The sequence below is a fragment of the Indicator indicator genome, chromosome 10 (assembly GCF_027791375.1).
Source record: "Indicator indicator isolate 239-I01 chromosome 10, UM_Iind_1.1, whole genome shotgun sequence".
In the NCBI taxonomy this organism is placed as follows: Eukaryota; Metazoa; Chordata; class Aves; order Piciformes; family Indicatoridae; genus Indicator; species Indicator indicator.
The window spans coordinates 33,234,619-33,249,011 of record NC_072019.1 but is presented as its reverse complement, the minus strand read 5'-3'; the positions used below and the strand labels follow the sequence as shown (position 1 = coordinate 33,249,011).

Here is a 14,393-nt window from a genome sequence, read left to right as displayed (position 1 = left end):
AAGAGGTTTTCATAAAGGAAATCTTACAAACCCAATTCAAGGAGTTGCAAGCAACAATATGCCTGCTTGTGTCCTCCATCACAGACCTGAGTCTGTGTCTCTTGCTTGCATGATTGTAATCCAGAAATAACTCAGATCCATTAAAATATTTTAGCCTGTTCTGCTTTAGGAGTGTTACTTGAGTATAAGGAAGCAGAGTTATCTGTTTCTGTCTGCTGTCCATAACAAGCATCTGGGAATGGAATCCATTATCATGGCCTGCTGAATGTGATTGTGCTTTCTGGTTGGCCTAGAAATGTCTTTAAATGTTCACAATCAAAGCGATGCGGACGTACGAGTCTAAACAAATCAGTACGAAGTCAGGCTCTGACGCTGAGCAATTTTTGTGGGTTTGCATAGCACTCTAAATCACTGTGTGATGGGTTGAAATTCCCCTCCCCTTCCCCCCCCCCCACAAGGAATTTGAAGAAAACTACCCCCAAAATAAATCGCTCAGGCCAGCTCAGTTTGGGATGGAAGCAAATGAAACTCTATTTACAAGCAAACTGCTATCTGGAGACATGAAATGCAATGAATCTGTACAAAATAGACAATAGATGTACAATAGAGAGAGATTTGCAATTTATAAACAACACAGAAACTCCTCACACCCCACTGGACGGATCCAGGGGGACTGTTCACCTTCTCCCCCACTCCCTCCCTCCTTCCTGTTACCTCACACAGCAGTCAAAACAGAGATCCCCTGGCAAGGCCATGGAAGAGAGAGAGAAGTTGCAAGCAGAAGTGACAGAAGAGAGCAAGAACTGTTTCTGCCTCTACTCTATATCCCTATTAGCAATCCAATGAATTCTATAGACCTTAACATTATTTTTCTTTTGTAACCAGTGTTATTTTATTTTTCCTGTCAGTCTTTTCAGTCTTAGCAGTCAGGGACTAGGCTGAAGTTCCCCCTTCAAACAGTCACAGGGGGCTTTGAACTTTATTGGGAATGTTATCTGCATTTGAATGTTTCTTGTTCTCTTTCCACAGAACATTCTGGCTTTAAATCCCCGAAAACAGACCCATGCAGCTCTTCATTCAACTGCAGCAAAGAAACAAGTGAAGAAGCAATGGAAAAGGAATTCTGACAAAAACTGTTCAGTAAGTGCACGTTTCTTATTGCAGCTGGAACAGGCAACAAATCAGTTGTGTGAGAAATTCAAATTGGAGTTTCCTGTATTGTTCACTAGACAAATTTGGGTCTTAGTTCTGTTCCTGTAGGTACAGGATTACTCTGTGATGGTTTGTTTGCTTTTCAGAGCCCAGTATATGTCATGTATCTTTTCTTTTTGGTGATTTAGTAAGTCTTTGATGCAACTTCTTCCCCTTTTGTTATGGAGTCTCATCCATCTCAAATATCAAGCAGCATCACAGCTGACTCACTACCACTTCACTACTTACTCTCCCTGCATAGCATCAGCTGCCCCTTCTGCCACTTGCTCCTTTGCACAGGAGCACAGGCTCACAGGATGTTAGGGGCTGGAAGGGACCTCTGGAGATCTTAGAGTCCAACCCCCCTGCCAGAGCAGGACCAGAGAATCCAGCACAGGTCACACAGGAACACAGCCAGACAGGGCTGGAAAGTCTTTAGAGAAGGAGACTCCACAACCTCTCTGGGCAGCCTGTTCCAGTGCTCTGGGACCCTTACAGTAAAGAAGTTCCTCCTCATGTTGAGGTGGAACCTCCTGTGCTGCAGTTTCGATCCCTTGCCCCTTGTCCTGTCCCAGGGCACAAGTGAGGAGAGGCTGTCCCTGTCTCTTCCTTCCTGACCCCCAGCCCTCAGCTATTGATAGACATTGATGAGATCCCCTTTTCTTTCTGTGTTCCCAGACTAACACTGGGTAAGAGCAGAACTTCACTATCCTTTCTGAAAATTTTAAAGATAATTTTATTTCAGTACAGAAATAGGGGAGCCCATCATTGGTACCTGTTTTGTATACACATATATGTATATATGTCATCTATAAATGCACAAAGCTGACATTAGTACATGGTTCTGGATTTGAAACTTTCTGCATTTTATTTTTCAAGAAATAGCTGAGTTTAGGATACATATTTACTCATCATATACTGTCTATGTTCTTCAGTATTTCTGCCATCAGATGTCATCATTTTCTTTCCAGGTATTTACAATCCTTGTCTCAGTGTGGTATTTGACTAATCTTGTCAGACTTTGTTGTCTCTTTGATCTCTCATCTGATTAGAAGGTGTGTAGTGTTTTTACTGTCTTCCTACAGATTCTCTTGCATAATCCTCTAAATTCAGAAGTCTTTTAGGTTGAGCAGTATGTCTCCATCTACAAACTGTTTTCCTTATGGTTCTAATTCAGGGAGAAATGGAATGAAATTCAACCAGGGCAAGTGTGGAGTCTTGCACCTGGGAAAGAACAATCTCATGGAGCAGTACAGGTTGGGGACTGAGCTGCTGGAGAGCAGTCAAGAGGAAAAGGACCTGGGGGTCCTGGTGGATGGAAGGTTGACCATGAGCCAGCAATGTGCTTTTGTGGCCAAGAAGGCCAATGGCATCCTGGGGTGCATTAGAAGGGCTGTGGTTTAGAGAGGTTCTCCCCCCTCTATTCTGCCCTGGTGAGGCCACATCTGGAATATTGTGTCCAGTTCTGGGCCCCTCAGTTCAGGAAGGACCTCAGGGTGCTGCTTGGATGAGTCCACAAAGATGATGAGGGGAGTGGAACATCTTCCTTCTGAGGAGAGCCTGAGGGAGCTGAGGGCTCTGTAGCTTGGAGAGGAGGAGCCTGAGAGGTGACCTCATTGCTGTTGATAAAGATGTGCAGGGGGAGTGCCCAGAGGCTGGAGCCAGGCTCTGCTGGGTGATGCCCAATGCCAGCACAAGGGGCAGTGGTGGAAGCTGAGGCAGAGGAAGTTCCATGGAAACAAGAGGAAGAATTTTTTCTCTATGAGGGTGACAGAACACTGGAAGAGGCTGCCCAGGGGGGTTGTGGAGTCTACTTCTCTGGATATATTCTAGACCTGCCTGGCTGTGTTCCTGTGTGATCTGCTCTGGGTGATCCTGCTCTGGCAGGGGGGTTGGACTGGATGATTTTTCAAGGTCCTTTCCAGCCCCTCACATTCTGTGATTCTGTGATTCTGTGATTCTGTGATAATGTTTTCTTGTCTTTTAATAGTGTTTTCAAAACACCTTTCCCACTAAGTAGGGAAGCTCAGGTTTGATAGTTGATATTAATACATATTATTTTACCTTAATTGTCTTAGATAATGTGATAACTACTGGGAATTAATGTACATGGAAAGCTTCTGTTTATGAATAGCAATGATTACTTTGGGATGTCTGATCCAGTTATTGCCCACAATTGTTTGTTCCTGCACAGTCTGTTGAGCTGCTGAGCAAGTGGCTCCTGGACAGATGCAGTTTACATCAGTGTTGTTTTCAGGTGACCTGAAATCAATACAGGGCTGTAAACTCCTCTGTTCTCAGAAACTGTGGGCTAGGAAGCTCAGGTATCCATGCGGCAGGGCCTGTGTAGTAATCTCTTCACCTCCTGCATTGCAAATTAGCCTAGGTAGTTAAACTTCAAATTATAATGCACATCTCTCTCTCTTTACCTCTGTGTCTTGTCTAAGTCTATGTTTATATGTCTATTGCTATCTCTATCTCTCTATCATCCCTATCTCTATCTCTATCATCTCTATCTCTATCTCTATCTCTATCTCTATCTATCTCTATCTCTATCTCTGCCTTTATCTCTCTATCTCTATCTCTATCTCTATCTCTATCTCTATCTCTATCTCTATCTCTATCTCTATCTCTATCTCTATCTCTATCTCTATCTCTATCTCTATCTCTCTCTCTCTATCTCTATCTCTATCTCTATCTCTATCTCTATCTCTATCTCTATCTCTATCTCTATCTCTATCTCTATCTATCATCCCTATCTCTATCTCTATCATCTCTGTCTCTATCTCTATCTCTATCTCTATCTCTATCTCTATCTCTATCTCTATCTCTATCTCTGTCTCTGTCTCTATCGCTGTCTCTATCTCTATCTCTATCTCTATCTCTATCTCTATCTCTATCTCTATCTCTATCTATCTCTATCTCTGTCTCTGTCTCTATCTCTATCTCTGTCTCTATCTCTATTTCTGTCTCTATCTCTATCTCTATCTCTATCTCTATCTCTGTCTCTATCTCTATCTCTATCTCTATCTCTATCTCTGTCTCTGTCTCTGTCTCTGTCTCTATCTCTATCTCTGTCTCTGTCTCTGTCTCTGTCTCTGTCTGTCTCTGTCTCTGTCTCTGTCTCTATCTCTATCTCTATCTCTATCTCTATCTCTATCTCTATCTCTATCTCTCTATGTGTATCTCTATGAATTTCTCTCTATATATATATTTCCTCTATCTCTATCTCTATCATCTCTATCTCCGTCTCTCTCTCTGTGTCTATCTCTGTCTCTATCTCTATATCTGTATCTATCTACCTATCTGTATCTTCCTAATGGATGTGTTAACACACATTTGCTGAAGGTTCTAGGCTTTAAGATCACTCTTGGTTACCTATGAGCTTTCCCCCATATTGGCCTTGTTTGACTTTTGTAATAAACAACTTGAGTTTATACTTCTGCGTTGTTGCATTGAGATCTGTGCAGTTATTAGGACCCTACACTGGCAGAGATCTGCTCATATGTTGCAACTTACAGGGTTAAAGGTTAGAGATAAGCAAATAAGTGTATATCTGTATAGTCACACCCCTCTGGCACAAATGTGAATTATTTATTGGAGATATCCCATTATTTAGGCTACCAGTCACAACAGAAAAAAAAAGGTAAAATACTAGAAGAAAGTATCAAGAGGTGTTCCTTATTTTTAGGTAAGTAATGGTGCTAGTTTGTAGAACTGTCAGACTTTTCTTTACTCATAAACTTGTAGCATGCAAGATTTACCACATAGGTTACTTTTCTGGCAGAAGAAGCGCTACACAACTGAAAAAAATAAATCAAATCTAAGCATTTATCTGGTAGCCTGTCACATAAAGGCATTAGGAAAAAAATGAGAGACTTCCTACATTCTCCATTGGATTCAAATCTGAGCGTTCATAGAATCATAGAATCAGTCAGGGTTGGAAGGGACCACAAGGATCATCCAGTTCCAACCCCCCTGCCATGCCCAGGGACACCTCACACTACAGCAGGCTGGCCACAGCCTCATCCAGCCTGGCCTTAAACACCTCCAGGGATGGGGCCTCAACCACCTCCCTGCACAACCCATTCCAGGCTCTCACCACTCTCATGGGGAAGAACTTCTTCCTCACGTCCAGCCTGAATCTCCCCACTTCCAGCTTTATTCCATTCCCCCTAGTCCCGTCCTGGTAGCCTAAAATGTCCCTCCCCAGCTTTCTTGTAGCCCTCTTCAGATACTGGAAGGCCACAAGAAGGTCTCCTCAGAGCCTTCTCTTCTCCAGACTGAACAGCCCCAACTCTCTCAGTCTGCCTCATAGGAGAGGAGCTCCAGCCCTCTGCTCATCCTGGTGGCCGTTCTCTGGACACCTTCCAGCCTCTCCAGATCCCTCTTGTAATAGAGGCTCCAGAACTGGATGCAGTACTCCAGGTGTGGTCTCAGCAGAGTGGAGCAGAGGGGGAGAATCCCCTCCCTGGCCCTGCTGGCCACACTTCTCCTGATGCAGCCCAGGCTCTGCTTGGCTCTCTGGGCTGCAAGTGCACATTGACAGCTCCTGGTGAGCTTCTCATCCCCCAGCACCCCCAAGTCCCTCTCCTCAGGGCTGCTTTCCAGCCACTCACTGTCCAGCCTGGATTTGTGCTTGGGATTGCCTGACCCAGCTGCAGGACCTTGCATTTGGTCTTGTTGAACCTCATGAGGTTGTCATGGGCTCACCCCTGCAGCCTGTCCAGATCCCTCTGGATGGATCCCTTTCCTCCAGCCTGTGAGATGCACCACACAGCTTGGTGTCTTTGGTGAACTTGCTGAGGGTGCACTCAATGCCACTGTCCATGGCACTGACAAAGGTATTGAACAAGCCTGGTCCCAGGACTGATCCCTGAGGGACTCCACTTGTCCCTGGCCTCCACTGGGACATGGAGCCATTGACAGCCACTCTTTGGGTGCAGCCATCAAGCCAGCTCTTTATCCATCTCATGGTCATCTGGTAGCCTATCACATAAAGGCATTAGGAAAAAAAAATGAGAGACTTCTTACACTCTCCATTGGATTCAAATCTAAGCATTTTTCTTACATCCTATCACATAAAAGCCACTAGGAAAAAAAAAAACAAATGAGAGACTTTTCACATTCTCCATTTGATTGTTGAGTGGTTTTTAATAAACAAAGAAACCAAAATGGTAGAATCATTTCCTAGCTTTATTAAAAATGAAAAAAAAGTTATTGTAGGAAAGGATACATTGGGCACAATTTTCTGTTATGGTCTAAAAGGCCATTGGCAGTAAAATTCAGGCCTGCTAAGGAGCAGCTAAAGCTGCCTTTGAAGTCCATAGGTCGTACACTTGTTGGCATTTCTTTAAAATCTGAATTTGGCTTTTAGACTGAGATTCTTTTAAAGCTCTACTGATGCTACCTTTGCAGAATTACTGTTGGAGGAAAGGTGGGAGTGTGAAAATACAAAACTAATTAATTAACAGCCTTCAAAACTCTTGAACAAAAGCTGCATCTGCTGAGGCATTCACACAGTGACTTTGCAATGTCTAATACACTTCCAGATGGCAGACCTACATATTTCCTCAGAATAATTACACAAGTGAAATTTTAACTCCTAGCCTGTTCTGAGACACTTTTGGTTGCCTACTAAATTAGTTTTGAAGTGGAAGCTGAGTTTCAGTAGCTTTAGTCAGCATTGGAAAGCATCCTCCTAAAGGAAGATTTGGTTATGCTTCCATTGGGTTTATTTACTGTGTTAGTAACCACATCTTGCTGTAGAAAATGGTTTGTAGCTGTAGGTGCATCACAGAATCACAGGGTCACAGGATGGTAGGGGTTGGAAGGGACCTCTGGAGATCTTTGAGTCCAACCCCTCTGCCAGAGCAGGATCATAGAATCCAGCACAGGTCACACAAGAACACATCCAGATGGGTCTTGAAACTCTTCAGAGAAGGAGACTCCACAACCTCTCTGGGGAGCCTGTTGCAGTGCTCTGTGAACCTGACAGTGAAGTTCCTCTTCATGTTGAGGTGGAACCTCCTGTGCTGTAGTTTATATCCATTGCCCCTTGTCCTATCACAGGGTTTTGGACTCCCCAGTTCAAGAGGGACAGGGATCTATTGGAGAGAGTCCAAGGGAGGGCTACAAGGATGCTGAAGGGACTGGAGCACTGCCAGGTGAGGAGAGGCTGAGAGCCCTGGGGCTGTGCAGTCTGGAGAGGAGAAGACTGAGAGGGGATCTGATCAATGTCTGTAAATATCTGAGGGCTGGAGGTCAAGAGGGAGGGGACAGGCTCTGCTCACTTGTGCCCTGTGATAGGACAAGGGGCAATGGATATAAACTACAGCACAGGAGGTTCCACCTCAACATGAAGAAGAACTTCTTTAGTGTAAGGGTCCCAGGGCACTGGAACAGGCTGCCCAGAGAGGTTGTGGAGTCTCCTTCTCTGGAGACTTTGCAGCCCTGTCTGGATGTGTTCCTGTGTGACCTGTGCTGGATTCTCTGGTCCTGCTCTGGCAGGGAGGTTGGACCTGAAGATCTCCAGAGGTCCCTTCCGACCCCTAACATCCTGTGAGCTGTGATCATAGTTAGGGAACAATCAAGCTAGCAGCTCACAAATAAGTGAGGAATCAAAGCAGAAATAATACAGAATCACAGATTCACAGAATCAACCAGGTTGGAAAAGACCTCAGAGATCACCAAGTCCAACCTGTTACCTAATACTTAACACCTCAAGTAGAGATGAGACCAAATTCACCCAGTGCAGGAAATCTAGAACCTTAAATCAATGAAGGCCTTTTCAGTAACAATTATCTGACCATTACTAGATATGTATTGATGAAGGGTTATATAGTTATAAATTTAAAAAAAAAAAAAAAGAAAAATAAAAGACCCCAAATATTGAAAAATAGTAAAATTCACCCAAATTCACCCAGTGCAGGAAATCTGGAACCTTAAATGAATGAAGGCCTTTTCAGTAACAATTATCTGGCCATTGCTGGATGTGTATTGATGAAGGGTTATATAGTTATAAATTAAAAAAAAAAAAAGAAGACCCCAAATATTGAAAATTAGTAAAATTCACCTAGTGCAGGAAATCTGGAACCTTAACTGAATTAAGGCCCTTTCAGTAACAATTATCTGGCCATTGCTAGATGTGTATTGATGAAGGGTTATATAGTTATAAATTAAAAAAAGAAAAAAAGAAAGACCCCAAATATTGAAAAATAGTAAAATGGAGAACACTCATTACAGGGAATCAACTCAATTATCTTTGTAAGCTAAACGTGTAGTTTACCTTTGCAAATATTTATTTGTTTCTTCCTTGCAGATGAATGTGCAAGTCTGGCTCTGCTCTGAATGGATACACAATGGCAGATGTCTCTCTAATCGCTGCTCCATTCAAACAGTAATTGCCAGAACATATGTAGGATTCTCCTAGTCTGAATAGGTATAGGATGGCAGCAGTCTTTTTAATCACATTACTATTCAACCACTAATTGGTGTGATGATTAAGGGACATTAGAGGGAGCACTTTGACATCTGATTCTTTGAACTGATGTCTGCTTGGGCTGCACCGGATTCATCAGATGGCCAGACCGATTTCTTAAATGAAACACTCTGATTCCCAAATGCCAAAAATATTGCATTAGGATCTGTTGAGGTGATTAGGGAATTGGAGAATTAGTCTTTTATTTAACTAGTGATTGGCTGTATATGCACAAACTATTCCAATGAATAATGCATGGCTTAGTGAGTATCGGGAAGAGCTGAGAAGTAACATCAAGAGATTTTCCCTTTTCTCATAGTGTCAATAATTAAATATTAATACACATTTAAAAATGTACCAGTTTAATCATTTAGCAGTCAAATTCCTACTCATGCATTTTTTAGATTAACTAATTACTCTGCATTTTCTCCTATTGATGCCATATGCTGACATTTATAACCACGTTACAGGAATAAAGAGCTTTCCATCTGAGATCACTTATACTTGCTCTAAAAATGCAGTACATAATCCGGGAATTTTCAGGCTCATTTTCATTTCAGTGTCATAAGGTCTTTTCATTAGGATATCTTAATAGCTCCTGACTTCCTTGACTGCTACAAATTAGTGCTTTTATGCACATTTTCTGTGTATCAAACTGTAAGTACTAATTGATGGCAGGCTACACCATAATAGTTTCAAGGTCCTGCATGGAATCACAGAATCATAGAATCAGTCAGGGTTGGGAGGGACCACAAGGATCATCCAGTTCCAACCCCCCTGCCATGGGCAGGGACACCTCACACTACAGCAGGCTGGCCAGAGCCTCATCCAGCCTGGCCTTAAACACCTCCAGGGATGGGACCTCAACCACCTCCCTGGACAACCCATTCCAGGCTCTCACCACTCTCATGGGGAAGAACTTCTTCCTCATGTCCAGCCTGAATCTCCCCACTTCCAGCTTTATTCCATCCCCCCCAGTCCTGTCACTCCCTGATAGCCTAAAAAGTCCCTCCCCAGCTTTCTTGTAGCCCCCTTCAGATACTGAAAGGCCACAAGAAGGTCACCTTGGAGCCTTCTCTTCTCCAGACTGAACAGCCCCAATTCTCTCAGTCTCTCTCCAGAGCAGAGCAGCTCCAGCCCTCTGCTCATCCTCATGGCCCTTCTCTGGACACCTTCCAGCATGTCCATATCCCTCTTGTAATAGAGGCTCCAGAACTGGACCCAGAGCTCCAGGTGTGGTCTCAGCAGAGTGGAGCAGAGGGGAAGAATCCCCTCCCTGGCCCTGCTGGCCACACTTCTCTTGCTGCAGCCCAGGCTCTGCTTGGCTCTCTGGGCTGCAAGTGCTCACTGCTGGCTCCTGGTGAGCTTCTCATCCCCCAGCACCCCTAAGTCCCTCTCCTCAGGGCTGCTCTCCAGCCAGTCCCTGCCCAGCCTGGATTTGTGCTTGGGATTGCCCTGACCCAGCTGCAGGACCTTCCACTTGGTCTTGTTGAACCTCATGAGGTTGGCTTGTGCCTGTCCAGGTCCCTCTGGATGGATCCCTTCCCTCCAGCTTTCAGCTGCACCACACAGCTTGGTCTCATCAGCAAACCTGCTGAGGGTGCACTCAATGCCACTGTCCATGGCACCAACAAAGTTGTTGAACAAGACTGGCCCCAGGACTGATCTGGGTTGAGGCAATCCCAAGCACAAATCCAGGCTGGGTAGGGACTGGCTGGAAAGCAGCCCTGAAGAAAAAGCCTTGGGGGTGCTGGTGGATGAGAAGCTCAACAGGAGCTGTCAATGTGCACTTGCAGCCCAGAGAGCCAAGCAGAGCCTGGGCTGCAGCAAGAGAAGTGTGGCCAGCAGGGCCAGGGAGGGGATTCTCCCCCTCTGCTCCACTCTGCTGAGACCCCACCTGGAGCTCTGTGTCCAGTTCTGGAGCCTCTATTACAATAAGGATCTGGAGGTGCCGGAAGGTGTCCAGAGAAGGGCCATGAGGATGAGCAGAGGGCTGGAGCTTTGAAAGAGTAGCTTTGAAAACCTTATCTTGACCAGTTCCTGCTGCATTTCAGTCCTTAGGTGGAGAGCAGTGAGCTGCCTCATCCCACGCTGCTTACAGTGTTCAGTGTTCTTTGCTTACAGGAGTGTCTGGATTGAGGGGCTCTTACATTTGTGGCAGTGTATCTAGAGGATGATTTGAGACTTTGACAATGATTTCTTGGTTGTTTATAAATGATAGATTGTTTCAGTGCAGTGTTGAAAATAAACCTAGTGTGCCATCAGGTATTGATATCAGAAATTATGGGTTGGGGAGGAGACCTCGTTGTGACCTTCCAGTATCTGAAGGGGTCCTACAAGAAAGCTGGGGAGGGACTTTTTTGAGGAGGAACTTCTTCACTGTGAAGGTCACAGAGCACTGGAACAGGCTGCCCAGAGAGGTTGTGGAGTCTCCTTCTCTTCTTCTCCTGTTCCTGTGTGACCTGCTCTGGCAGGGGGGTTGGACTCAAAGATCTCTAGAGGTCCCTTCCAACCCCTAACAGCATGTGGTCCTGTGTTATGTTTGTCCCCTTTGGCCTTTTGGAACCCCAAGCCCTCAGAGTCTTGGGATCCAATTGATCACAGTATCTCAATACATTAGAAGTTGGAAGGGACCTCAAGAGACCATTGAGTCCAACCCCCCTGCTAAAACAGGACTGATGGTGGTCTGTGTATTTCTTCATTTAGTTCCTTGATGAGTCAGTGACATAAAGTGCTTCTGTCCATTGAAAAACTAATTCCCAACCCTTTTCTCCCATACTCAAGACTGCAATCCCATGTTCTTGCTAAAAATACTACTTTTAGTCATAGTTATGGCTCTATCATACCATTTTCATATAGAGAGCAGGAAGGCTGTGAATAATTAAGTTTTCTGCATTTTTTTTTTTGTTATTTGCTCTCCTTTCCTGTCCTTTTCCTTCTCATGTATTTAGAATTGTTTTCTTGTTATTTTTTTCTCAGCCTCCCTAATTGAAATTTGCTTCCTGCCTTATCTTCCCAGTTTTATTTCTACAGCACTTGTGCTGTTCATTTTTACTTAGAAACTGATAGGCTTAGGTATGTTTCCCTGCTGTTATGACTTTAATTTCCAGGCCGTGGGGGAGACATGGTATGATGGTAAAGGTCTGGTAAGTGCTTTTCTCAGGAATAATTTCACTTTGTTCTTTTCTATCAGGGTCTGCACTTTCTCCTACTATCCTTTACTGATCAGTATATCTTCCAGGAGACATAGCAGTCTAATTCCTGAGTCCACTAAAATGATTGGAGCCCCTATTACAAGAAGGATCTAGAGGTGCTGGAATGAGTTCAGAGAAGGGCCACCAGGATGAGCAGAGGGCTGGAGCTGCTTTGCTATGAGGACAGACTGAGAGAGTTGGGGCTGTTCAGTCTGGAGAAGAGAAGGCTCCAAGGAGACCTTCTTGTGGCCTTCCAGTATCTGAAGGGGGCTACAAGAAAGCTGGGGAGGGACTTCTGAGGGTGTCAGGGAGTGACTGAGGGGATGGAGCAAAGATAGAGGGGGGGAGATTTAGATTAGACATTAGGAAGAAGCTGTTCCCCATGAGGGTGGTGAGACACTGGCACAGGTTGCCCAGGGAGGTGGTGGAAGCCTCATCCCTGGAGGTTTTTGCAGCCAGGCTGGATGTGGCTGTGAGCAACCTGCTGTAGTGTGAGGTGTCCCTGCCCATGGCAGGGAGGTTGGAACTGGATGATCCTTGAGGTCTCTTCCAACCCTGATGATTCTGCACTTCTGAATTTCAAGGAGACTATTATTAATTCATATATACAAAAGTTACTTGGAATTTACTTCCCAACATGTAAAGAAGGGTATCAGACTGAACTGGAAAAGAGGCTCAAAAAGAGTATTAAGAATGTGAGGTTAATCAATAAGGAACTGGAAAAAATGGGATTGATGGGCAAAGCAGGAAGTACAAATGGAAATGTGAGAACTTTAAAACATCACGTTGTGGTACACTTGACAAAACAAATAGTAAATGGCTATTCAGCCATATAAAATAAATAGTAAAGCATTCATAAGCTATCTACCTTAAAAGAAATAGAAAAACAAGGGAAGTTAAGTATGAAGATAGGATTGAACATCCTAGGTATCATCTATGACCTCTGTAAATCATTGTCCTGGTTTCAGTAATGTGGAAGTGAAATAAGAGGTGACTAATGGGCAGACAAATGTAGAAATTGGAATTAGCCCTGGCAGGCCAGAAGGAAAACTTGGTGGGTCTCATCTCTGAAGTCAAAGGGACAGAAAAGTATCATCAAAGAAAAACTGACATGTGAAAATACAGACCTAAGAATAAAGGTACTCAGAAGAGGAACTGATGCACTTTCTGTATCTTAAAAGGAGATCTGATGGGCACCTCTAGCTCTGTGAGTCTCAGAGCAGCATGGCAAACTTGGCAAAGAAATTTTGATGCAAAGATTTATTAAATTCATAAAAATAAATGGAATGTGAAATTAGATGTACTCCCTCCCCCCTGTATAAGGGACAGAGAGGGAAAGCAGTTAGAATAAACCTGCTGTTAGTACACAGTCACAACAAGGAACACAGCCAAAGTCAGCAAAGCCAAGCAGAATCAGGTAGAGCTAGAGATGAGAAAAGAGAGAGAATAGTTTATGCAACTAACTTCTATCCCGGTTAGCGAGCCAATGGAATTATTTAGACCTTATCATTATTTTCCTTTTACATCCAATGGTAATTTATTTGCCTTCTACTACTTCCTACTCAAGGTCTTTGGAAATTTCCTAGGCATCAGCCTGTAATGGTCACATATTGCTGTTCTTCCCCCAGTTTGGCCTGCTCTTGGGTGATGAATGAGGCAGGAACCCTGCTGCCATATAGCAAGGAGATTCCAGAAATGCAGAGAGCAGAGAATCTCAGAAGTCCTCCCAGAAGTCCTTTATTGCTGCATTGTAGAATCCCCAGCATTACAGAGTCTCAGTCCCACCTACAGAAGTAGTCCTGAAAGCCCTTGACAGACAAAACAGCTAACAGAAGAACTGAGCATATCCCTAGCAGCATCCCTAAACCAAAGCCCTGACCAGAAGAAGCCAGCTAGTAGAAGCAGAAGTCCCTGGCAGCCCTAACCCCCCTGTCTGTTCCTAACCTAAGTCCCTAACCCCAGTGACTATTGCTCAGAGTGGTTGTTTCTGTTCTCTTTGTTATCAATCCCTTAATCAGTGAAACCCAACCACATCTATCAGCTAAAATCTTTTCCCAATGCCAGCATGCCAAGGAGGTGGCTTCTGCAGCATGTTCCAATCTCAGGGTGCCAAGGTGAGGCTGTTGTTCTTGGCACCCATGGAATGTGATTGTTTGGCTCTAGGCAGCTAAGGAATTGGTCAGCTAAGGAATGCTGCACTCTGCACACATCCAGCAGCTGCCTTCAGAGCGGTGGCTGCAACAACATATTTTTAGGGATAGATAATGACACACTGACCACATTTTTTTCCCCCCAATTAATAATGAAGTATCATCTGCTAAGATTAGAATAGTAACAAGGGTAAGGGACTGGCTACAAAGGAAATGAGAGTGAGTAGTGCTTACAAAAACATTTCCGGTCTTTGAACAGGGCTTGTTGAAGGATCAGTCTTCAGATTTGTACCATTTAATATTTTCCTTAATGAACTTGACATAAATATTGCTAGCATGTTACAAGAAAGTTGGCAGGTCCTGTCAACACAGAAGGAA

The 14,393-nt window shown here is 44.2% G+C and overlaps 1 protein-coding gene across 1 annotated transcript in view; it reads left to right on the top strand.

Annotated features, from left to right (window-relative positions):
• The first annotated feature begins 323 nt into the window (after positions 1 to 323).
• DPYD (dihydropyrimidine dehydrogenase) overlaps positions 324 to 14,393 on the top strand; it is a 605,351-nt gene continuing 591,281 nt past the window's right edge. Inside the window, exons 1-2 of the mRNA XM_054384577.1 lie at positions 324 to 389; positions 1,030 to 1,140. Of these exons, the coding sequence (XP_054240552.1) occupies positions 324 to 389; positions 1,030 to 1,140 (177 nt within the window). The remainder of the gene's footprint in view (positions 390 to 1,029; positions 1,141 to 14,393) is intronic.